The sequence below is a fragment of the Ranitomeya variabilis genome, chromosome 2 (assembly GCF_051348905.1).
Source record: "Ranitomeya variabilis isolate aRanVar5 chromosome 2, aRanVar5.hap1, whole genome shotgun sequence".
Lineage (NCBI taxonomy): Eukaryota > Metazoa > Chordata > Amphibia > Anura > Dendrobatidae > Ranitomeya > Ranitomeya variabilis.
The window spans coordinates 358850911-358877252 of NC_135233.1; the positions used below are offsets into that span (position 1 = coordinate 358850911).

At 45.2% G+C, this 26342-nt stretch overlaps 2 protein-coding genes across 2 annotated transcripts in view; both read right to left on the bottom strand.

Moving 5' to 3' along the window:
• LOC143805905 (cytochrome P450 2C8-like) overlaps nucleotides 1–12080 on the bottom strand; it is a 142164-nt gene extending 130084 nt beyond the window's left edge. Inside the window, exon 1 of the mRNA XM_077285659.1 lies at nucleotides 11864–12080. Within this exon, the coding sequence (XP_077141774.1) occupies nucleotides 11864–12043 (180 nt within the window). The 5' untranslated portion in view covers nucleotides 12044–12080. The remainder of the gene's footprint in view (nucleotides 1–11863) is intronic.
• Nucleotides 12081–14222: 2142 nt separating this feature from the next.
• Nucleotides 14223–26342, bottom strand: part of LOC143805906 (cytochrome P450 2C23-like) — a 67914-nt gene continuing 55794 nt past the window's right edge. Inside the window, exons 7-9 of the mRNA XM_077285660.1 lie at nucleotides 25473–25660; nucleotides 15663–15804; nucleotides 14223–14717 (exon numbers count right to left, since the gene is read on the bottom strand). Of these exons, the coding sequence (XP_077141775.1) occupies nucleotides 14533–14717; nucleotides 15663–15804; nucleotides 25473–25660 (515 nt within the window). The 3' untranslated portion in view covers nucleotides 14223–14532. The remainder of the gene's footprint in view (nucleotides 14718–15662; nucleotides 15805–25472; nucleotides 25661–26342) is intronic.

Sequence of the window (26342 nt, forward strand, 5' to 3'; positions counted from 1 at the left end):
AGGAAGTGGGGGAGAAAGTAGCTGGGAAGAGCTAGAGAGAGGGCCTGTCAGGGGTGGGATCCTGGCAGAGTGCTAGGAAAGGACAAGAAGCGAGGTTTATTATGGTGAAGAGTGAGAAACTGGAATACAGCAAAAAGGAGATAACACCAGTAGGAGTCGTGCTGTAAGATCGAGGCAACATCCTATTGAGGCGCGTAGCCGGTGGCCGGAACGACGAGAAAGTAAGAGACTCCACGCATTACCTTAGACTACGGCCGGGCAGTTAACTACAGGTTGGCTGTCTCACCATTACACCAAACGAAGACAACGGAGGCAAACTGTGGGAGAGGGGCGTCCCTAGGGTCCCTATAAAATAGCTCCAGGCCTACCCCATCATACGGGTGCGTCCTAGCCATATCATCTGGGGGACGAAGAGAGAGAGAAGGAACAGAAACATACACAACAGTTGTGAGGACTATCCTGTGGTGCTCAGCAGGGAGGTACTACAACACACAGGCGCTAGAAGGTAGACACTGATTTCCACCTGCAAAGGAAACTCTGGATGTGCCTTCGGACCGGCCGGTCTCAGCCAGCCCTGTTAACAGTACTCTGGATTGAGGATCCCGAAGCCCTCAGTAAAGAGGTAAAGAGACTGCAACCCTGTGTCCTCGTTATTCATCAAGACTTGCACCACGCCTCACCTACACCTTTCACTGGACGCCCCTTAGCAGGGTCACGGACCAGGTCTAGCCACCGTGACAACCCCAGAACTGAGACAGAGAAGCCCGGTACCGAGTACCCCGTGGCCCTGCGTCTGGGGGCGCTCCAAACTTGGCATCACGAACAGGATCTACTTAAGCCTGAAGAATCGGGTCATGTGTGCCTTGGAACTGTGATTTACTGTGCTTGAACCGTGATTTATTGCACAGACTGTGTGTTGCTATTTGCCGCCAAAATCCGCCATCGCCGTGCACGAAGGGAGGAGCCATAGCTTCGTGGGCGGAGCTGGCCAAAAAGAGCGCGGAACCAGAAGATGCGGTAAAGCGACGATCCTGGAAGAGGAACACCAACTTCCAGCAGGTTAGCAGGGGGAAGGAGTGGCCATGTCTGAGTCGGGGGGAGCAGAGGCGGCGGTCGCAGCCGCAGACCCAGAGGCATCTTCGGCCCCCGCAGTAGACGCTGCCGCGGGCCTTGTACCACAGCCGGTTGCCGCAGAGCTCGCCGCCCCTACCCGCCAGCCGGAGGCTGCTGCGGCTACAACAGCCATCATGCCCTTCTCCATGCCGTACCTACCTGGAGCAACCTGGCTCCCGCAATACTCTGGAGCGTCACATACATTAACTGACTTTAAAGAGGGGATCTGCAGCCTGCTTGAGTTCTATCCCTTGACAGAGCCCCAGAAAGTTCATATGATAACAGGCCAACTCTTTGGGGCGGCTCTGAGGGAAGTGAAGTCCTGGCCCGCCGCGGATAAGGGAACTGCACAGCAGGTCTTTGAAAAGCTTAAAGCCACCTTTGACACCCGCACCACTACAGAAATTAAGCTGACTTTCTATGGGTGCAAGCAGAGGCCGCAAGATAGCTTACGGGACTATGCCCTTAACCTCCAGGAGGCGCTGCGGGCCATCAAGCAGAGTGACCCCGGCAGCATGCAAGATGAAGAAATACTCCTGAAGGAGCGGTTCATTGAGGGGCTCCTGTGCAGCCACCAAAGGGGTCAATTGCACTTCCTGGCCATGCAGAATCCAGACCTGACTTGACAATTCAAGGATAAAGCCATCCAGGCGCTACAAGAGCGACAGCCCAGCCGTGCAGTGCCTCCCAGGCATCCCGCTCTCACATACCACCAGGAGGTAGCGTCGGATGCCCCAGTTGCCGCCGAGGCCGATGCCCAGAGCCTAGAGGACGACTCCCCCGCAGGACTCCGCCTCCAGATGCAGGAGCTGACCAAGAGCGTTGCTGCCCTAGCCCGGACTGTGCAGTCCCTACAGGAGGCCCCCAAAGAGAAGATCCAGCTGGCCTCCAGACCAGAGGATGTCCCCTGGATGCGACAGAGGAGGACTCCGCTGACCAGAGGCAGGGATGACAATCGCTTCCATCGGGACGGACGACCTATCTGCCGCCGCTGCCACCAGGTGGGCCACCTTGCAAGGTACAGTCCTTTAAATGAGCAACCCCTGGGGCAAAGGGCCAACCCCCAGGAGTAGGACGATCAGGCCCGCAGCATTGGAGAGCCAAATACGTTGGAGGGCGACCAGTTCTTCCTGTTGTGATCGACGGTATCCCCATGAACGCTCTGCTGGTCACCGGTTCTCAGGTGACGACTATGCCTTACGTGCTTTATAGACGTATTGGGAGGACACTGATATTACTCGTGGCCCCGATAACGATTTCACCATAATAGCCAGTAATGGTCAGCCTTTGCCACAAGTGGGGTATAAAGAGGTCACCATCAAAGTGGGGTGGGTGGAATTGAAGGCCCAAGGGATTGTAATTGTTGATATTGACCACCGTGAGTGTAATCCCATCATGACCATTGGTACTAATGTTATAGAAAATTGTCTTGCAGAAGTTATTGTCCTATTACAACTGGTCGCAGAAACAGCTGGCTACAGTGAACAACGTGTCCTGCAAAAAGAAATCAGGGCCCTAATGCAAAGACAGCAGGTAGAGCTGACTGGTGGTGAAATTGGTCGTGTCACAGTGAGAGATTCAAACCCCATTACGATACCCCCCAGGAGTGAAATGTTAATATGGTGTCGGGCAGCCATAGGCCTCAGGGGTAAAGACTATCAGGACCTGGTAGAACCTGTATATTCAGATAATAGGCCTACCCTCCTGACAGCCAGAGGGGTGGATGACGTCCGCAAGGGGAGGGTTCCAGTACGTGTTCTCAATTGTGGGGAGGAAGAAGTCCAGCTAACCAAATATGCCACACTTGCCAAACTGTTTACTGTTAATAGTAGTGTGATACAGGCACCTGGGCCCTTGGTCCCGTCTGATCTGGCAGAGAACAACGGTTCTGTAGGGCAACCGAAAGATTGGTGTCGGGAATTACACGTGGGCACTGACTCTACCCCACCTCACCAGAAACAGGGGGCCTACAGGGTGGTTCATGAGTACGAACGGGTCTTTAGAAAACACCCCCTAGATTTTGGGCAGGTGAAAGGGATCCAACATCATATCCCCACAGGGGATCATCGACCCATAAAAAAGAGATACCGTCCTGTACCCCCAGCTCATTATCAGTGTGCCAAGGACATGTTGTGAGAGATGAAGGAGGCTAGGGTAGTGAGGGAAAGTTGTAGCCCCTGGGCAGCTCCATTAGTCCTCGTTAAGAAGAAAGATGGCACAATGAGAATGTGTGTGGATTATAGGCAGTTAAATCGCATTACATGTAAAGATGCATACCCACTGCCCAAGATAGAGGAGTCACTGGCTGCGTTAAAATCTGCTAACTACTTCTCTACCTTGGATCTCACCAGTGGGTACTGGCAGGTTCCCTTAGCGGAGGCGGACAAGGAGAAGACGGCTTTCACGATGCCGATGGGTCTCTGTGAATTCAACTACATGCCCTTCGGATTGTGCAATGCCCCGGGGACGTTCCAGAGGATGATGGAGTGCTGTCTGGGGTACAAGAACTTTGAAACCATACTGCTGTATCTGGACGATGTCATTGTCTTCTCCAAGACCTATGAAGACCATCTGCAGTACCTGGCCAAGGTGTTTGAAGCCCTGTCCAACTTTGGCTTGAAGGTGAAACCATCCAAATGCCACCTGCTGAAACCCAAAGTGCAGTACCTCGGCCATGTGGTGAGTGCTGAAGGAGTGGCCCCAGACCCCGACAAGGTTACAGTGATTAAGGACTGGCCGAAACCCAGCAACCTCCATGAAGTCCGGCAGTTCCTCGGGTTGGTAGGCTATTACAGGAGGTTCATCAAGGACTTCACCAAGAAGGCCACGCTATTGCAAGATCTGTTGGTGGGCCAATCCAAGAAGACCAAGGGGAAGAGCACCCCATTTGATTGGAACGAAGGACTGGAAGAGTCATTCACTTGCTTGAAGATGGCGCTGACGGGAGACGAGGTACTGGCCTAACCTGAGTATGATCAACCGTTTGTACTGTATACGGATGCCAGAAATGTAGGACTGGGAGCTGTGTTGTCCCAGGTCCAGAAAGGCAAGGAGAGGGTAATCGCTTACGCCAGCAGGAAACTTTGTCCCACGGAAAGGAACCCTGACAACTACAGTTCCTTCAAGCTAGAATTTCTCGTCATCGTTTGGGCAGTGACGGAGAGGTTCAAGCACTACCTGGCCTCAGCAAAATTCACCGTCTTCACGGATAACAATCCACTAACGCACTTGGACACGGCAAAACTCGGGGCCTTGGAACAGCGGTGGATGGCCCGGCTGTCCAATTACGATTTCACCATCCAGTACCGGGCAGGACACAAGAATGCGAATGCCGATGCCTTGTCCCGAATGCCCAATTTGCCAGAAATGTGGGAGGACCCAGAGGCCCTTGAGGAAGTAGAACTGCTGGCTTTCCATCGCCCCAAAGCCACTCAATGCTCCCATCATGTGAAGAACAGGCACAAAAACAACCAGGATGCCACGCTGAATCCCCTGCCCCTTCACGGGTGGGCAGAGACCCAGGATAGTGACCCTGCAGTCCATCGGGTGAAAGAGCTCCTGACACAGGCAGGTTTGCATCCCGGCCCGGATGATTCACAAGAAACCCAACAGCTGTGGAAGGGGAGAAGCAAGCTGTTTATTCACGATGGTAAGCTGTGCCGAAGGAGTATCGACCCCCGCACCCATGAATTGGTATGGCAGATAGTGGTTCCAAGGCAAGATGCACCCATGGTACTGAGAGCGTACCACGATGGGGCTGGACACTTCGGGTGGAGGAAGTTGGAGAGACTGCTCCGAGGAAGATTCTATTGGATTGGCATGAAAAGAGCCATTGAGCAGTGGTGTCGGGAGTGTGGCCCGTGCAGCCTACTCCGGAAGGACCGTGACAGCCAACGGGCTCCCTTGCAGCTCATCATCACCAAACGGACGCTAGAACTCGTCGCGCTAGATAGACCACGTGAAGCTGACGCCTAGCCGGTCGGGCTATATCTATGCTCTCACCATAGTGGATCACTACTCCAGGTTCCTGGTGGTTGTAACTGTCAAGGATCTAACGGCCAGGACGGCCGCCAAAGCCTTCCAGCAGTACTTCTGTAGGCCCCATGGGTATCCGGAGAAGGTACTGACCGATCAGGGACCAGCATTCGAGGCGGAGGTGTTCCAGGAGTTCTGTCATCTGTACGGGTGTAAGAAGATCAAAACCACACCGTACCATCCACAAACCAACGGGATGTGTGAAAAGATGAACCAAGTGGTGATCAACTTACTGAAGACCTTGCCTGTAGAAGAACGGAACTTGTGGCCCTCAAAATTGCCCGACCTGGTAGACATGTACAACCACATCCCAGTGAACTCTACTAACTGCACTCCGGCGTACCTGATGCGAGGAAGGCCTAGCAAGTTGCCCATTGATCTGGATATGGGGGTTCTAACCCCTAAAGATGCCTCGCCGGATGCCGATTGGGATACAGAGAGGCAGCAAAGGTACCGCAAAGTACAGGAGTGCGTGGAAAGAAGTCTCACTCAGGCCAGGCAAAAACAGGAAAGGGACTACAACCAGCATGCTCCCTTGCCACCTGGTGAGCAAGTACTCAAGCGGAAGAGAAGGCTACACAAGCTTGACGACCAATGGGAAGCGGAACCGTATACCATCCTGCCATCCGATTTCGACAATACCAAAGTCTGTGTCATCAGCAAAGATGGGGGGGAAACCTCAACGCAATATCCAGAGACCACCTTAAGGTATGCCCTGACAAGTTGAGAGAGAAGGAAACAGATCCAAGAACCTCTCCACCTGTAGAAGAGGAGAAGATGATACACACTGTTCTTGGCGATTTTCCCATCGTGGACTCAGATAAACCAGGCCATCGTGGTACCTATATTAACGTTTCATCAACCGAACCCGCCTGAACTAAACGTGGTGCCAGATCCCCCGGACCCACCATCACCACAGACCCCGCCGGACGATGCCATGCCCACTGTCGGACCGGCGGAGCCTCCCTCTGCTATCGGCGAATCTGCCATACCCACTGTTGCTAGCAGCAGCTCTGAGAGATCCAGCATGCCAGTGCTACCCAGACTCACTAGAAGCGTAGCTAGAAGGCAGTGCACTACACCAGTGGTAGCAAGCATAGCGAGCCCTGCTAGGCCAATAGCAACAACTGCACTACGGAGGTCTACACGTAGCACCAAGAATCAAACTCCCCTTCGCTACAAAACTTTTAGGTATTAACAAAAGTTGCTAATTGTGTTTGTGTAAATATCTTTGTTATAAGTTTAAAAATGGACAACGGGGCAATGGACAGTGAATTGCTCCAAAAACTTTCAAAAGGGACCCCTTTGTTTACCCGGGGTCCCTGCTGTTTTAAAGTTACAGCCACTGGACTGAGAGTCATAAACTGTGCATGACCAAACTTTCGCAACGTTCAAGAGTCCTCACCTCCCATAAAGGGAAGCACTGTTATTATTACTTATTACTTGTTTATTGCATTTCAAAACTTTGTATGTTTGTTGTTAACATGTATTGTTGTTTTTCTTTTCCCAGTCCGGGAGTACTGGATTTAACCGGGGGGGGAGTGCAGCGCCCTAGAGTCCTGGTCGTTGCAGTACTGTCGCTCCGCTGCTAAGGGGAGTGATGGTATGTCTGATGGCACTAAAGGAGTTCACCTGACCAGGTATCACAGACACACATTACACTTCACACTCCGGCCACCAGGGGGAGTGGTTCTATCTAGTTGGCCACTCCTCACACTTTGGTAAAACTGGGGGGTTGGACAGGAAGTGGGGGAGAAAGTAGCTGGGAAGAGCTAGAGAGAGGACCTGTCAGGGGTGGGATCCTGGCAGAGTCATAGGAAAGGACAAGAAGCGAGGTTTATTGTGAAGAGTGAGAAACAGGAATACAGCAAAAAGGAGATAACACCAGTAGGAGTCGTGCTGTAAGATCGAGGCAACATCCTATTGAGGCGCGTAGCCGGTGGCTGGAACACCGAGAAAGTAAGAGACTCCACGTATTACTTTAGACTATGGCCCGGCAGTTAACTACAGGTTGGCTGTCTCACCATTACACCTAACGAAGACAAGAGAGGCAAACTGTGGGAGAGGGGCGTCCCTAGGGCCCTATAAAATAGCTCCAGGCCTACCCCGTCATATGGGTGCATCCTAGCCATATCATCTGGGGGACGAAGAGAGAGAAAGAGCAGAAACATACACGACAGTTGTGAGGACTATCCTGTGGTGCTCAGCAGGGAGGTACTACAACACACAGGCGCTAGAAGGTAGACACTGATTTCCACCTGCAAAGGAAACTCTGGATGTGCCGTCGGACCGGTCGGTCTCAGCCAGCCCTGTTAACAGTACTCTGGATTGAGGATACCGAAGCCCTCAGTAAAGAGGTAAAGAGACTGCAACCCTGTGTCCTCATTATTCATCGCGACTTGCAACACGCCTCACCTACACCTTTCACTGGACGCCCCTTAGCAGGGTCACGGACCAGGTCTAGCCACCGTGACAACCCCAGAACTGAGACAGAGAAGCCCGGTACCGAGTACCCTGCGGCCCTGCGTCTGGGGGCGCTCCACAATAGGAATAAAAAATAACTTTTATTTAGTAATACATAAAACCAATTAAAAAGCAAAATTACTGTCAAGTGACACTGAACAGATGAACACATCAATAATAAACTAAAGTTAATGGTGCGAGGGATATTGTACATTAACATTCATAATGCAGACGCAAAAACACTGCTATGCTTATAAGAAATAATTTTTGAGGCACCACAGATATATTAAGCAAGTGTAATGATACTAAATGTTATATGATCAACATATGTGCTCCCTATATGTATCAATGAAAATTGGGACTAAACATGCAATGGCAGTGATATCCCTAAAGAATTTGCTTGTGAGAGGCACACAGATATGACATTTAGCCATGTGGGGTTAGTAATATAATGAAATAAAGCAGTATTAAATAAATGCAACATCCACTTATTGATCAATACAAATGTAGGGCTAATGCAAATCACAATGTCAGCGTTGTCCACAGCAAGTCAAATACTAGTCCCAAAAATCAATCCTAAATGAAGATATTACCTATAACGGAGGTGCTGTGTGTCCGTTCTGCGTCCCCTCACTCCGACCCCGAAAGCACATTCTTTAGGGATATCACTGCCATTGCAAAGATGAACAGATTTTTGGCAGTTCCAACTCTTGAAAAGGCCACGTAAAGTTGACCATGGGAAAAGCATGGAGATTGCAAATTGATCCCCACTACTTTCAAGGACTGTCCCTGAGCCTTGTTAATGGACATTGCAAATGCCAGTCGAAGTGGAAACTGGAGGCGTTTAAAATCAAAAGGCAAATCAGAAGGAATAAGTGGAATTCTTGGAATGAAAAGGTCCTCTCCTTAGGCAAATCCTGCTGCTGAGCTGTGTATCTAATCCTATCCTGTGTGATATCGTCTCCTGAGCTGTGTATCTAATTCTGTCCTGTGTGATTCTGTCTGCTGAGCTGTGTATCTAATCTTATCCTGTGTGATACTGTCTCCTGAATTGTGTAACTAATCCTATCATGTGTGATACAGTCTACTGAGCTGTGTCTCTAACCCTATCCTGTGTGATTCTGTGTGCTGAACCATGTATCTAATCCTACCCTGTGTGTTACTGTCTGCTGAGCTGTGTATCTAATCCTATCCTGTGTGATACCGTCTGCTGAACTGTGTATCTAATTCTGTCCTGTGTGATACTGTCTGCTGAGCTGTATACCTAAACCTATCCTGTATGATACTGTCTCCTGAACTGTGTAACTAATCCTATCATGTGTGATACAGTCTACTGAGCTGTGTCTCTAACCCTATCCTGTGTGATTCTGTGTGCTGAACCATGTATCTAATCCTATCTTGTGTGTTACTGTCTGCTGAGTCGTGTAACTAATCCTATCCTGTGTGATACTGTGTGCTGAGCTGTGTCTCTAAACCTATCCTGTGTGATACTGTCTACTGAGCTGTGTCTCTAATCCTATCCTGTGTGTTACTGTCTGCTGAGCCACGTATCTAATCCTATCCTGTGTGATACTGTGTGCTGAGCTGTGTCTCTAAACCTATCCTGTGTGATACTGTGTGCTGAGCTGTGTCTCTAATCCTATCCTGTGTGTTACTGTCTGCTGAGTCATGTAACTAATCCTATCCTGTGTGATACTGTCTGCTGAGCTGTGTCTCTAATCCTATCCTGTGTGATACTGTGTGCTGGCTGAGCCACGTATCTAATCCTGTCCTGTGTGATACTGTCTGCTGAGCTGTGTCTCTAATCCTATCCTGTGTGATACAGTCTGCAGAGCCGTGTTTCTAATCCTTTCCTGTGTGATACAGTCTGCTGAGCCGTGTATCTAATCCTATCCTGTGTGATACTGTGTGCTGAGCTGTGTATCTAATCCTATCCTGTGTGATACTGTCTGCTGCGCCGTGTATCTAATCCTATCCTGTGTGATATTTGGCTGTGTATCTAATCCTATCCTGTGTGATACAAACTGCTGAGCCTTGTATCTAATCCTATCTTGTATGATACTGGGCTCTCCCTGGGCTCCACCTGCAGTCTGTGTCGGCACAGTAATAAATGATGTTATTTCCAGCTTTACAGAAGGACGATAGCACCATAGAAATGATAAGAATAATAGGCCTCAGTTACTACAACTTTCTACAAGGAAAACTGTTGCTCATAGCAACCAATCACAGCTCAGCTTCTTATAAACAGCTCTGGTGAAATGAAAGATGCTTAGTGATTGGTTGCCGACACACACACACACACGCGCACGCGCGCACACACGCACGCACGCACGCACGCATGCACGCACGCACACACACACACACACACACACACACACATTTTTATATACATAGATTGTAATTGTATCATCTTACACAGTGTCACATCTTTTTGGAATTAGGTTTTCAGGTTGTCTAACTTTCAATAATCATCATAATATCTCCCTTTTTAAGTTTTTTTCAGTCCAACATAAGAAGTGGGGGCATCAAATACCCCTCTTTTTCTCTTTCACACTGTAATTTTGACAGGGGAGTATAGGCTGCTGTTTATGGCCATCTGTATTTAGCAAACTGAGCAGGAGGAACAAACTGTGATAAATTAGCCAATGTAACAGTGATTTTATAGAGTAACATAGTTAGCAAGGCCGAAAAAAGACATTTGCCATCCAGTTCAGCCTATATTCTGTAAGAATAAATCCCCAGATCTACGTCCTTCTAAAGAACCTAATAACTGTAAGATACAATATTGTTACACTCCAGGAAGACATCCAGGCCTCTCTTGAACCCCTAGACTGAGTTCGCCATCACCACCTCCTCGGGCAAGGAATTCCAGATTCTCACTGCCCTACCAGTAAAGAAACTTCTATGTTGGTGGAAAAACCTTCTCTCCTCCAGACACAGAGAATGCCCCCATTATATCCTTCCTGAGCACTGGTACCCAAAACTGTTCACAGTACTCCATGTGTGATCTAACCAGGGATTTGTACAGAGGCAGTATAATGTTCTCATCATGTGTATCCAGACCTCTTTTAATGGTCCCCATGATTCTGTTTGCCTTGACAGCCGCTGCCTGGGACTGGCTGCTCCAGGTATATCTATCTTAACTAGGATCCCCAAGTCCTTCTCCATGTTAGCTTTACCCAGTGGTTTCCCATTCAGTGTGTAATGGTGATATTGATTCCTTCTTCCCATGAGTATGACCTTACATTTATCATTGTTAAACCGCATCTACCACCTTTTTGCCCAAGTTTCCAACTTATCCAGATCGATCTGTAGCAGAATACTATCTTCTCTTGTATTGACTGCTTTACATAGTTTTGCATCATCTGGAAATATGTTTTACTGTGTAAACCTTCTACCAGATCATTAATAAATATGTTAAAGAAAACAGGTCCCAGCACCGACCCCTGCAGTACCCCACTGGTCACAGCGACCCAGTTAGAGAATATACCATTTATAACCACTCTCTGCTTTCTAAGTCAGCTACTTACCCATTTACACACATTTTCCCCCAGACCCAGTATTCTCATTTTGTGTACCAACCTCTTGTGTGGCCCGGTATCAAACGCTTTAGAAAACTCAAGATATACCACGTCCAGTGACTCACCGTGGTCCAGCCTATAGCTTACCTCTTCATAAAAACTGATTAGATTGGTTTGACAGGAGCGATTCCTCATAAACGCATGCTGATATGGAGTTAAACAGTTATTCTCATTGAGATAATCCAGAATAACATCCCTCAGAAACCCTTCAAATATTTTACCAATGATAGAGGTTAGACTTACTGGCCTATAATTTCCAGGTTCACTTTTACAGCTATTTTTGAATATTGGTACCACATTTGCTATGTGCCAGTCCTATGGAAAAAACCTGTTGCTATAGAGTCCCTAAATATAAGAAATAATGGTTTGTCTATTACATTACTTAGTTCTCTTAGTACTCGTGGGTGTATGCCATCCGGACCCGGAGATTTATCTATTTTAATCTTATTTAGCAAGTTTCATACCTCTTCTTGGGTTAGATAGGTGACCCTTAATATAGGGTTTTCTTTGTCTCTCGGCATTTCACCTAGAGTACTCACAATCCCTAAGGTTTCCTTTATCTATCACTGGATTATGCTGAAACTACTGTTACTTTCACAGCAAAGTTATTGTAGGAATCACTATGTGACCAGTTCCCTATGAAGAGTAAGATTACAAATAAGTTTTCTTACCTTAATTAATGACTGTGGCATTTCTGTAGTGCTGATCTGAAGGATATTCCCCAAGCCGGGCAGAGGTGTAGGTCCTGGGGGTAGGTCCTTCTGTTTGACCTTACCCCACCATTTCATGAGATAAATAAGGAGAGTGACTCCAGTAGCCAGGAGAATCGTTGCTGAAATAGACAGAGCCATCTTGAGCCTCAGCCCCTACAGCTCTCTCTGTTCTGTATTCTTGTGTTTATATTCATTCCGGAACAGGGCAGCGTTCCAACATGTAATCCATGAAAACAGGATGGGCGAGTTTAAAGTGCAGAATTACAGCTGTTACACAACACTTCTGCTGTCAGTGCTTACTCAGTCTCAGCTTGGCGTGAAGTCAGGGTTAGTGATCGTCAGGCCACTTTTTAGTGAGCAGAATCAATTGGTTTCAATCACCAAATAGAGCCGACTCTTTTGGATACTAAATTGATCCACATTAAATATGCATTCACAAGCAGAAAAACACATATTTATGGAAACTCCTCACAGTATGACACAGTGAAAACTGATAATTGATACCACTGGCGGACTAATTTTACCCCCAGTGAGAGTCAATCAGAAACTGCAAGTGGCTCTCAGTGGGCTGCTGGCTCCCATCATTCACAGATAAGAGCTGGCTCTTTGTACTGGATCGGTGGAGAATGGTCTGTCACTAGTTTGGAGTGCTATGATAAATCAGGCATGGATTAATGGAGGAAAAACAGGTCTGCTGCACTGCTGGCATGAATCCTATCAAGGAACAAATCAAACACAAGAAGGACAAAAGGAGTTTTTCCTTCCTTAATCCATCATTGCTTTGGATTTTCCAACCTGTGGTGCTACAGCAGCTGGGATTCCATTTATCTATGCCCTCTAAGTGTTGTTTCTCACACAACCGAACCAGGTGAGCAAAACTGTTTCTATGGTCAATATTGTTATCTGGATAACACTTTATTGAGCTATTTTGTTCTCCGGCTACTTCTCCTTGATTAATCAGACATGACACCCACCCCTCTGACAGCCAAAACTCCAATGGAGAATACTATGGCTGCATCCTCCTCTTACTATTCTCTTTGAATACTACCCAGATTTGCTGATTGCTGAGGACATATTGTAGTGAAGCGGTCTTACTCTTCACACTATAATAGATAGGCAGGGACCCAAGAAAGTTCAACTTAAAATGTCTTTATTCCAGAAAACTCACAAAACAGGTAAGCGATGTCCAACAGTACAAAGCCGGATCCTCAAAACAGTCCAAAGCTGGATCCTCAAAACAGTCCATGTCCTAACGCTTTACTGTGGGCCCGCCGTGTCTCTTGGATGCGTCATCAGCTTTGAAGTACCTGGCACTGTATTATCTTCACACAGACCTGGGTTGCACAGAGCCTCCTGCTCTGTAGCTAGCAAAACAAAAACTGACACACCCAAGAAAAAACTGAGAATTTTAAAGGTGAATCGTGGACATCGAGCCACTCCCAAAACCCGGAGTGGAGGGAGGGATTCTCCCCACTGCCCAACTTGCAAATCCCTCCAAAAATATTATATTTTTTTTTTTGCTAGTTACCTATCTGAAAATTAAAAGTACTAACTCAATAGATCTTTAAATTTGTCTATGTTTCTTCATTTTACAAAAACTCAAATTATGGACGTGTTTTTGGTAGAGAGTAATAGCTCATATTGGGTGAACAAGGATACAGAATGTTTAGACAATCTTCAAAGTTTGACTATCAAGGAGAGTTTGATCATTTTATTATCAGAGGCATGTTTGGCACTTGACTATCTTGGCATTAGTTTATTGTCATGGTCATGTTCATTAATTAACTATAATGGACAAATTGACCATTGGCTATAATGGTCATGTTAATTTGTTGACAATAATAGATGTATCAACTGGTTAATAGATGAACTCACTTAAGAAGGAGAGCTTGAAATGGAAAAGGATATTTACCTGATCTTTCTTTATCCCATCCACTTTGGATAATGTGTGACTGGTCAATAGTATACATTTTTGAGTTGCTGCTCATATGCACGATCCAATCAACAAATTGCATGGGAAATATTAGATACCTAAAGACTGAACTTTCATCAAAATAATGCACATGCAACAAGCAAAATAAAGCTTCATTCATATTTATCCTGTTTAACCTATTGTTTCACTCCATCGTAGGAACAGAAATTAATGGCAGTTACACGATGGACAATAGCAGCACCCGACAAACTCAATTGACTATGATGTACTCAGTTTAGCCTTTGTCATTTTTCTACTATTTTACAGGTCAAAATAGCCGAGCTACAAACAAAGCCTCCAGTGTAGATGTGAACTTAGCCAAAGTTGTGACTCATTTCCATAAAATAAATAATAACTGGTAATAATCTTTATTTTTATATAGCGCTAACATATTCCGCAGCGCTTTACAGTTTGCACACATTATCAAGATAAAACAGTTGTGATACAAGCTTAATCTTTATGTCAGCATGAAATGATTACAGATCTTGATATTTTGTACACTCATACAGGCATGGCCGATGTTAAAAATAGAATAAAAAATATATAATTGTTTTCACACAATCTTTGTATTTATTTTAATTTATATCTTTTAATATTAGAGCAGCTTTCTTATTTTACAAGTTCTAGAACTTTAGTCAAGAAGTTTATCTTCAGCTCAAAAACGAGGGACAACATTCATCTGGTAGGACTGAGGTCTTGAAGCATTGGTTTTGGGCTCGGGTCTAATGCTCAGATTCTTTCTGTCTACAGTGGGCTCCAAGGTGAACTTCTGCAGTATGGTGGTTAGAAAGAGGAAGAGCTCCATGCGAGCCAGGCCTTCTCCCAAACACATACGCTTGCCTGTGAAAACAGAGAAATCAAACACCATAAGTAGTCAAGTTGAAGGTATTGTTTGATTTAGAAAAAACATTTTTAATTGCCTTTTTGTAAATCAACAGAGGATGGGCAGGCGTCCTGTTTTCTTTTCAGCATAATCCAGTTTGAAGAATGATTTGAAGGGTTAATTTATAATTTTCACTACCCTAATTGGAGAACTAAATACTGCGTTCCAGCGCCGGTCTTCACCACTGCCTGCAGTGATAGTTCACAGGTTGCAGAGGTGATGTTACGATTACTGTCATTTGTGAAGTCAGCGTTGTGGAGTCAGCGGTGCAGCCTCTAAGCAATCATTGAAGGCAGCAGTGAAGTGCGGACGCTGCAGCAAGTAAAGTAATGGAGCAAGTAAATAAGTAATGCTCAGTTTATTATTTTCAGCCAGAATGAGCTTTTGGAGAAAAATGACCATTCTTTGAAAACACCTTTAAGTTTAGAACTTTGCAATAATGTCTAAAGTCTCAATGTACTGCCAGTAATTTATATTAGATAATCTTAATGATTTGCCATGGTTTTACAATGTGTCTGTAAAAATATTGAGTGTCCTTGATTTATTGATGATAAACTGTCCAGAAATAGTACAAAATCAAGTTGATAATCCTGGTTAAAAGTCATGACATGCCAGGTTAGCACCGTTCTACCATAGACAATAGCTCAGACCTTTTCTGAGATGCCGAACATTTCTCAGTCCAAAAAAACCTTTGAGTCATGTCTTAAACTCTTTTATGTGATAAATGTAAAATAATTCAGTGGGTTTAAAAACACGCAAACAATTGATTCCTAAATCATATCAAGTAATATTTATGATCTTCCTAATACTGGTCTGTCAAACCAACCATATATAAAAGTATTTTCATATACTGAAGCTTAAATTCGGTATTCACAAAACACAATCAAGTAATAACATCTTACCTGTAGAGAATGGCATAAAGGCATCACTCTTCTTAACGCAGCCTTTCTCATTAAGAAAGCGTCCGGGATCAAACTCCTCTGGGTTCTTGAAATGTTTGGGGTCTTTGAGAACAGAAGTCAGGACTGGAAACACCAAACTTCCCTGAAAGTGAATGTATGAATATCTAGAAAACTGGAATTCTTAAAAGTGAGATCTATTTAGTTATTCCTATGACGTTGAGATGAACAAATCTGCCGAAATTTGTCTTGGGCAGAATCGTTTCGGTCCAAATCAAATTTAGTCCAAATTAAAAATGCCCCAGAAAGACATTTTAATATGCTATGAGGTTTCTCCAGATCCCACAGCATCTTTGGATTGATCTTTGAGTCTTCCAGCTTTGACTAGACCTCACTTAGTCACTTGGAACACGATACACATCATTAACATCAATAATGAGTGAGGATAGTCAGTCACAGAAAATCCAAAGACCAATCTAAAGACTGATTTTAAGACCAACCCAAAGACAAGAAGGAGCAAGAGGAAAATGTTTTATGATAAAAGCTTAATGAAAGTGAATGTTTGTTTTAAGATGTATGATTCAGCACTACACAATATAGGGTTGTTAACAACATTTGGGTATCTGGAAGTAAGCAGGTAGATGGATGGGGTCTAGTTCATTTAAAGTTGCAATTCTAGTTGCTAGTTTTATGAGTAGCAGTGAGCCCTCAACACAGTAGTCCAGTGGGTGTGGCCAACTAGAGGGCGCTGACTCAATCCATACTAGTGTATGGACCTGATGTCACGCCCCCTGGATGGGCTCTGACAAGGATTATGTATAACACATATATACCCTCTGGTCCTGACTCAAAAATGGTGAATTCTCGCAGCGTAAAATGCGTGCACTGAGGGAATTCATAAATCTGCAGCCACACAGAGTGACTGTAAACTTATTGATATTGATCAGACAAAACTTTCCTAGACCCTGGTTTGCATACCAGGAGATGAGTTAACTCCTAAAATCTCAGTCACCTTCCTAGTTACTATTCTCCTCATGAGATGCTGTTAACAGTCCTATGTAAAGATGAGCACATTTTGAAATTTAAATTCACCAAATTTGCTAATTTGCGCCCCTAAAATTTGATTTGCAGCAAATAATTTTGTGCGAATTTCCATATTGGAAAGCTTGCATTTGCTTGGAAAATATATGTAAAGGAGAGAAGGGAAAGACCTCCGGTGACCATGATAGCTTACACACTTCAGATGAGAGAGAGGACCCCACTGACCATAAGAAGAGTTTTCACACTACAGATGTCATGTCGGACGCTGTTCAGACCAGGTCGTTCGACAGACAGCGGTAATTCCGCTTTTGACCACTATTTGCTCATTGGCGTCGGCTAGGTTTTGTCCAGCTGTTCCAGGGTTAATTTACCTGATCCTCGGTTTGGAAGCTGGGCCATGCCCATGGCCTTTAAATAGTTCTCCGGATCATTGGGCGTTGCCGATTATAGCTTCTGTCTTGCGTTGTTATCTCGGTCTGGAGTGGAGAGCTGGTTGTTGGAGAATCGTTGCTGGTGGTGTACTTTCCTTTGTCTTATTTACTCCTTCCTATATTTGTGGTTTTTTTGCCCTGCACATTTACAGTGTATTCCTGAGTGACTGCGGCGTGGTTTATATTTTCCTTTATCCTTGTCTGTGCTAACTGTGGGTATTGGTGTATTACATTCACTGGGTGGAGGGCGAAGATTTTCAGCTTAGGGTTGTAACAGGAGGCAGGGTGAGGTTCGAGGCCTGGACATGCACACCTTCAGTGTAAACTTCAGGTAGAGGGTCAGTCAGCATTTCCCTAGTCTGAGGGAAATTGCAGGGGCCCGGGTTATTAGCTCTCACCCACCTAGTCTCCCCGTGACAACAGATGAGAAAGAGAGGCCCTTACTGATCATAAAAGTTTACACTCTACGGTAGAGAGAGAACAACTCTGACCATAAAGGTACCTTCACATTAAGCGACGCTGCAGCGATATCGACAACGATGCCGATCGCTGCAGCGTCGCTGTGTGGTCGCTGGAGAGCTGTCACACAGACAGCTCTCCAGCGACCAACGATGCCGAAGTCCCAGGGTAACCAGGGTAAACATCGGGTTACTAAGCGCAGGGCCGCGCTTAGTAACCCAATGTTTACCCTGGTTACCATTGTAAATGTTAAAAAAAACAGTACATACTCACCTTCTGATGTCCGTCAGGTCCCTGGCCGTCTGCTTCCCGCACTGACTGTGAGCTCCGGCCGGCCGTAAAGTAAAAGCAGAGCACAGCGGTGACGTCACCGCTGTGCTGTGCTTTACGGCCGGCCGGCGCTCACAGTCAGTGCGGGAAGCAGACGGCCAGGGACCTGACGGACATCAGAAGGTGAGTATGTACTGTTTTTTTTTTACATTTACAATGGTAACCAGGGTAAATATTGGGTTACTAAGCGCGGCCCTGCGCTTAGTAACCCAATATTTACCCTGGTTACCATTGTAAAACATTGCTGGCATCGTTGCTTTTGCTGTCAAACACAACGATACACGCCGATCTGACGACCAAATAAAGTTCTGGACTTTCAGCAACGACCAGCGATATCACAGCAGGATCCAGATCGCTGCTGCGTGTCAAACACAACGATATCGCTATCCAGGACGCTGCAACGTCACGGATCGCTATCGTTATCGTTGCAAAGTCGTTTAGTGTGAAGGTACCTTAAGAGCTTACACACTAAAGAGAGAGTAAACACCAGTAATGATAAGAGCTTATACTTAAGAGATTACACATTACAGAAGAGATAGAGAAAGGACCCAGATGATCATAACAGATTACAATCCATAGGAAAGATATAGATAGAGAGAAACAGAGAGAGGACCCTGCTGCCCATAAGCGTTTACACGTTAAAGGAGAGAGAGAGAGAGAAAGAAAGGATTATATATATTTTCCAGGAAATTCAAATTTACTGTGTGAACATATATTTCCATTAAAAATTAGCCTTTAATATTACAATAAAAACCACCAACCCAGTGAAAAAGTGTATATATAAATATATAAACCTAGTAATAAGCTAGCCTGTAAGATACCCTACACTAGGCCTATATTTCCCCTACCTAGCTGTGGATGTTGGCACCCTAAGAGAACGATTTGGCACCCCCACTCACCATGGGCTATCCCTCACTGCCGTATTCCAACCCCTCTTGAATAATAACAAGCCCCAGGTTGACGAAATAAATTTAGTAAGGCTTATTGGAACATTTAATGGACTATCTGAGAGAGTATACCAAGCTATTAAAAGGCACTGGGGGATTCTTCTAGCAGACCCCAATATAAATAAATTCATCACCCCCAAACCAAGTATTGCTTACAGGAGTGGTCGTTCCATCGATGACCGGATAGTTCATAGCCTATATCAGAGACCAAAGAGGGTGGGGACTTGGCTAGACAGGAAGCCTTTGGGCTTCTTTAAATGTGGAAATTCTTTGAGATGTAACATGATGACTCAGAGCAAGACCTTTTCCAGTGCTGCTAATGGGAGGGTTTTCTCCATTAGAGACCTTGGAAACTGTAGATCCATGGGGTTAGTGTACAAGGCCATGTGCCCTTGCCCCTTGGATTATATTGGCAAAACCTATACGAGAACTGAGGTTGAGGATGGGCGAACATCTATGTGATATCAGGAATAGGAGAAATACACCAGTTGCCTGCCATATGAATGACTTAGATGGTGGCTGTACTAGTGATATCACCTTCACTATGGTTGAGCTGATTAAACAAAATGTAAGAGGATGTGATCTTGACAAAACAGTTTTTAAACGGGAGGCAGAGTGGATATTTCGATTACAGTCCGTCTCCACGAAAGGCTTGAATGAATGTATTTCCTATACTTGTTTTATTTAAAGGTCTTAGGATGCCTTCTCTTGTCCTTACCCTATAATAATGATTTGTTGATGGAACAGTGCTGCTGAACTCCATATTTATACATGTTTCTACATGTGCCTCATTGTGTGTTGACATTATATGTAAAAACTTGTTACATAATTTTAATTTTAATTTCTATTTTTTTCAATGCTCTTTTCTTAGTTTATATGATATATAAAAACAATTAAGGCTGCATATTTATTTATATACAATTTTGCCATATCTGAATATTTTTTTTTTAATTGGCATGATGGGAATCTTATATACAGGTCCTTCTCAAAAAATTAGCATATAGTGTTAAATTTCATTATTTACCATAATGTAATGATTACAATTAAACTTTCATATATTATAGATTCATTATCCACCAACTGAAATTTGTCAGGTCTTTTATTGTTTTAATACTGATGATTTTGGCCTACAACTCCTGATAACCCAAAAAACCTCTCTCAATAAATTAGCATATTTCACCCGTCCAATCAAATAAAAGTGTTTTTTAATAACAAACAAAAAAACCATCAAATAATAATGTTCAGTTATGCACTCAATACTTTGTCGGGAATCCTTTGGCAGAAATGACTGCTTCAATGCGGCGTGGCATGGAGGCAATCAGCCTGTGACACTGCTGAGATGTTATGGAGGCCCAGGATGCTTCAATAGCGGCCTTAAGCTCATCCAGAGTGTTGGGTCTTGCGTCTCTCAACTTTCTCTTCACAATATCCCACAGATTCTCTATGGGGTTCAGGTCAGGAGAGTTGGCTGGCCAATTGAGCACAGTAATACCATGGTCAGTAAACCATTTACCAGTGGTTTTGGCACTGTGAGCAGGTGCCAGGTCGTGCTGAAAAATGAAATCTTCATCTCCATAAAGCATTTCAGCCGATGGAAGCATGAAGTGCTCCAAAATCTCCTGATAGCTAGCTGCATTGACCCTGCCCTTGATGAAACACAGTGGACCCACACCAGCAGCTGACATGGCACCCCACACCATCACTGACTGTGGGTACTTGACACTGGACTTCAGGCATTTTGGCATTTCCTTCTCCCCAGTCTTCCTCCAGACTCTGGCACCTTGATTTCCGAATGACATGCAAAATTTGCTTTCATCAGAAAAAAGTACTTGGGACCACTTAGCAACAGTCCAGTGCTGCTTCTCTGTAGCCCAGGTCAGGCGCTTCTGCCGCTGTTTATGGTTCAAAAGTGGCTTTACCTGGGGAATGCGGCACCTGTAGCCCATTTCCTGCACACGCCTGTGCACGGTGGCTCTGGATGTTTCCACACCAGACTCAGTCCACTGCTTCCTCAGGTTCCCCAAGGTCTGGAATCGGTCCTTCTCCACAATCTTCCTCAGGGTCCGGTCACCTCTTCTCGTTGTACAGCGTTTTCTGCCACATTGTTTCCTTCCAACAGACTTACCATTGAGGTGCCTTGATACAGCACTCTGGGAACAGCCTATTTGTTGAGAAATTTCTTTCTGGGTCTTACCCTTTTGCTTGAGGGTGTCAATGATGGCCTTCTTGACCTCTGTCAGGTCGCTAGTCTTACCCATGATGGGGGTTTTGAGTAATGAACCAGGCAGGGAGTTTTTAAAAGCCTCAGGTATCTTTTGCATGTGTTTAGAGTTAATTAGTTGATTCAGAAGATTAGGGTAATAGGTAGTGTTGAGCGATACCGTCCGATACTTGAAAGTATCGGTATCGGAAAGTATCGGCCGATACCGGCAAAATATCGGATCCAATCCGATACCGATACCCGATACCAATACAAGTCAATGGGACTCAAGTATCGGACGGTATTCCTGATGGTTCCCAGGGTCTGAAGGAGAGGAAACTCTCCTTCAGGCCCTGGGAACCATATAAATGTGTAAAAGAAAGAATTAAAATAAAAAATATTGCTATACTCACCTGTCCGACGCAGCCGGGACTTCAGCGAGGGAACCGGCAGCGTTGTTTGTTTAAAAATCGCGCTATTACTTGGTTACGTGAATTCCCGGCTTGTGATTGGTCAGGTCGGCCATGTTGCCGGGACGCGGACCAATCACAGCAAGCCGTGACGAAATTACGTCACGGCTTGCTGTGATTGGTCCGCGTCCCGGCAATATGGCCGCCCTGACCAATCACAAGCCGGGACGTCACGGGAGGCTGGACACGCGCTCATTTTAAAATGGGCGCGTGTCCAGCCTCCCGTGACGTCACGGCTTGTGATTGGTTGCGCCGCGATCAACCAATCACAAGCCGGGAGGCTGGACGCGCTCATTTTGAAATGGGCGCGTGTCCAGCCTCCCGTGACGTCACGGCTTGTCTAAGGGTTAATATCGCTATACTCACCTCTCCGACGCAGCCGGGACCTCAGCGCAGGAACCGGCAGCGTTGTTTGTTTAAAATTCCCGCTTTTACATGGTTACGCGAAGTCCCGGCTTGTGATTGGTCAGGGTGGCCATGTTGCCGGGCCGCGGACCAATCACAGCAAGCCGTGACGTATTTTCGGCATATGAGTTTTACCTGGTCTGTACCACTAGATATCAGGTGGGCGGAGCTTTTTACGGCATTAACATAATGGGGGTTATTTAAATCCACCCTATGACTGCCGGCATTTGTCATCATCCATCATGGCATCTGGCAACTATATAGTGATACCTCCTGATGAACCATGCTACTGACAGGGAAACGCTTTGGGGTGCATCTAATTCATGCTAAGTTTACTCCTAGCTGCTTGATCATGCTTATTGTATTGTGTTTTGGGCTAGTGTGCCTATTTAATACTAACGTTGCTGGATTATGAATATATCTATGGAATACTGATTCTGAAGGAGTTTCAATCAATACTATTATGTGCCATCTGAATCATGTGTCATGGTCACCTATCTAGGGGATGCATCTGAGCCCAATTGTCAAACTCATTGTGTAGGGATTTACTGCTATTATGGAGTTTAAATCATGAAATTGGATGATTTTTTAATTTTTTTGCTTGCTGAGATACCTGCTAAAATTTTAGTGATTAGCCTACAATTCTTTTTTTCATTTCTGTGCTATTTATGAATTGTTTTCCTACCTATAATTATAGGGTTGGAATAGGGCAGTGAGGGACAGCCCACGGTGAGTGGGGGCGCCAAATTGTTCTCTTAGGGTAGTGGGGGCACCAAATTGCTCTCTTAGGGTGGCAACCTCCACAGCTAGGCAGGGGCAATATAGGCCTACTGTAGGGTATCTTACTGGTTAGTTTATTACTAGGTCACATATTTTTGGTATATATATATACTTTTTCACTGGGTTGGTGGTTTTTATTGTAATATTAAAGGTTAATTTTTAAGAGAGGGAAAGGACCCTGCTAACAATAGGAGCTAACACTCTACAGATGAGAGAATAGACCTTGATGACAATAAGAGCTTACAACTATTGGAAAGAGAGAGAGGACCCTGCAGTCCATAAGAGCTTACACTCTATAGGAAAGAAGACCATGCTAACCATAGTAGCTTACAAACTAAAGAAGAGATAGAAAAGAGGACACTAATGATCATAACAGCTCGCACTCCATAGGAGATAGAGAAACAGTGAGCAAGAAAGAGAGAGAGAGAGAGAAACCTGTAGACTATGAGAGCTTACGCACACTATACAGTGGGGGAAATAAGTATTTAATCCCTTGCTGATTTTGTAAGTTTGCCCACTGACAAAGCCATGAACAGTTTTTAATTTTAAGGATATGTTAATTTTAACATTGAAACATAGAATATAAAAATTAAAATCCATAAAATCACACTGTTCAAATTATATAAATGTAATTGCATTTTGAATTAAGAAATAAGTGCTTGATTCCTCTGGCAAACAAGACTTAATACTTGGTGGCAAAACCCTTGTTGGCAAGCCGTCAGGTGTTTTTTGTAGTTGATGATGGGGTTTGCCCATATGGAGGAGGAGGAATTTTGGCCCACTCCTCTTTGCAGATCATCTCTAAATCATTAAGGGTATGGCTCCACGTTACGGAGGGGCGGCGGTATCGCCGCAGCGGCGAAGCCGCTCGGCGCTAAGCCCCGCCCCCTTCCTGGGACGCGATCATGCCGGATGTGTTAACTCTTCACATCCGGGATGATCGCTCGCTCCCATAGGGCCCTGTGATATGCCTTGCGGGGACGCTGCGTCCCCGCAAGGTGTACGGACATGCTGTGATCTGAAAAGACGCGCAGCATGTCCGGAGTCGCAGGGCCGCCGCGTGCGGGTTTCCACGCAGAGTGGAGACGGGATTTCATCAAATCCCCTCCACTATGCTGGAACATCTGGACGCTGCTTTTTTGACGCTGCAGCTCTGCGCAGCGTCAAAAAAGCAGCGTTTCCTGACCGTGGAAACATACCCTCAGACTTTGAGGCTTTCGCTTGACAACTCAGAGCTTTAACTCCCTCCATAAGTTTTCTATGGCCACTCCATGGCCTTAATGTGCTTCTTTTTAAGCCACTCCTTTGTTGCCTTGGCTGTATGTTTTGAGTGATTGTCTTGCTGAAACCATTTTTAATGTCCTGGCAGAGGGAAAGAGGTTGTCACTCAGGACTTTACGGTACATTGCTCCATCCATTCTCCCACTGATGCAGTGAAGACGTCATGTGCCCTTAGCAGAGAAGCACCCCCGAAACATGTTTTTACCTCCATGCTTGACCGTGGTGATGGTGTTCTTTGGGTCATAGGCAGTATCTCTGTTCCTCCAAACACGGCGAGTTGAGATAATGCCAAATACCTCAATTTTTGTCTCATCTAACCATAGCACCTTTGCCCAATCACTCACAGAATCATGCAGATGTTCATTGACAAACTTCAGACAGTCCTGTACATGTGCCTTCTTGAGCAGGGGGACCTTGTGGGCACTGCAGGATTTCTTGGTGACTGTGGACTCAGCTGCCTTGAGATCATTAACAAGTCCCCCCGTGTAGTATTAGGCTAATCTCTCAACTTCCTCATGATAAAGGATACCCCAAGAGGTGAGATATTGTATGGTGCCCCTGATCGATGTCGATTGACAGACATTTTGTATTTCTTCTATTTTCTTACTATTGCACCAACAGTTGTCTCCTTCTCACCCTACATCTTACTTATGGTATTGTAGCCCATTCCAGCTTTGTGCAGGTCTATGAACTTGTCCCTGACATCCCTATCAAGCTCTTTGGTCATAACCATGTTTTGGAGGTTAGAGTCTGACTGATTAATTTAGTCTGTGGACAGGAGTCTTTTATAAAGGTGACTATGTTAGACAGCTGCCTTTAATGCAGGTAACAAGTTGATTAGGAGCTTCTGTTTTGTAGGAACCAGAACTCTTAATGGTTGGTAAGGGATCAAATACTTATTTCTCACTGCAAAATACAAATACATTTATATAATTTATACAATGTGATTTTCTAGATTTTATTTTTGATATTCTATCTCTCAATGTTCAAAATAACCTACCCTTAAAAGTAAAGAGTGTTCATGTCTTTGTCAGTGGGCAAACTTACAAAATCAGCAAGGGATCAAATAATTATTTCCCCCATTGTAGGTATGGTCGCTAGTAGAGACAAAGGGATCCAATCATATCCGATGTACTTGATTCCTACATACTGCATTTGATTCATAGACTGAGAAGATTGTATGTTCTGGAAGTTTCAGAAAAAAAGGGGAGACCTCCTGAACTACAGTTAAGAAATCTTTCTGGCCCTGAGAAGGTTCTTATGTTTCAGAAAGGTTGAGACTGAGACTTGGAAAGATAATTGGGTGGAGTTTGTGCAGGGAGGACCAAGATCTCTAAAATAGAGAGTGACTATGTTTGAAAACTTGTGAAGGCTCTCTTCTCATACCACTAAGCTACCTATATTGCTGATACCAACCATCAAAGGCTGTCAAACATGACCAAAAGATTGAGAGGAGCAGCGTACTCTACCTTTGGAATGTGAAATCCTCTGAAGGTTGTGTCCTTGCTGACAGCATGTGGAACTCCTGCAGGAACAATATCAGCAAATCTCTGGATCTCGTGGATTACGGCTTCTGTATACGGCATTTTACTTTTGTCTTCTATTGATGGACAGCGGTCTTTCCCTATTATATTGTCAATTTCTTTGTGGATCTTCTCTGAAGATAACAAAAATAAAACAATAGAAATATTTTTCAATCTAGAATTACTGTACATTCAAATTATATCTATTTTGCAATTGTAGAGCCCCTGAGGTTCGTTCACCACAGAGGTACTGCACCTCATCTAGAAGTGTGGGACTCCGCTCTCAGGTAAGGAGGGGGCACTACCCCGGACCCACACACTTGCATTGAACATCACATCACTTTAGCCTAGAAAGATGGGCAGACCCTAGAGAAAAGGGATCTCATTCAGTCAAGAAGAGTGGTTACAGTTAGAGGGAACCCGGAGGGCACGGCACCCTGGCTGAGGACTGCATCTAAGAACTGTGAGTAAAGGTGTGGAAACTGCACCCTGCTGTGTCCTCTGAATTAATTGCTTTGCCACCTGACCTGCACCACAGCATCCATCATCACATTTAACACCATAACTTCCATGGGGCCTAGCTCTGCCCGTGGGGAGCTGTACCAACTCTGCTGCATCACCATCTGCCCCAGAGGACCTGAACTGCAGTGTCGGCCACCAACTCATTGCTGAATACCACGGGTGGTGTCACGAACAATCTCCCCATAAACTTTATTACCCTTTAATATCATTTGACTTTTATTGGATGCCAAGGGCCACGGACCAGGTCACTGCTGCCGTGACCACCCCCGTAAGAACTGTTGGATCCAGCCCGAG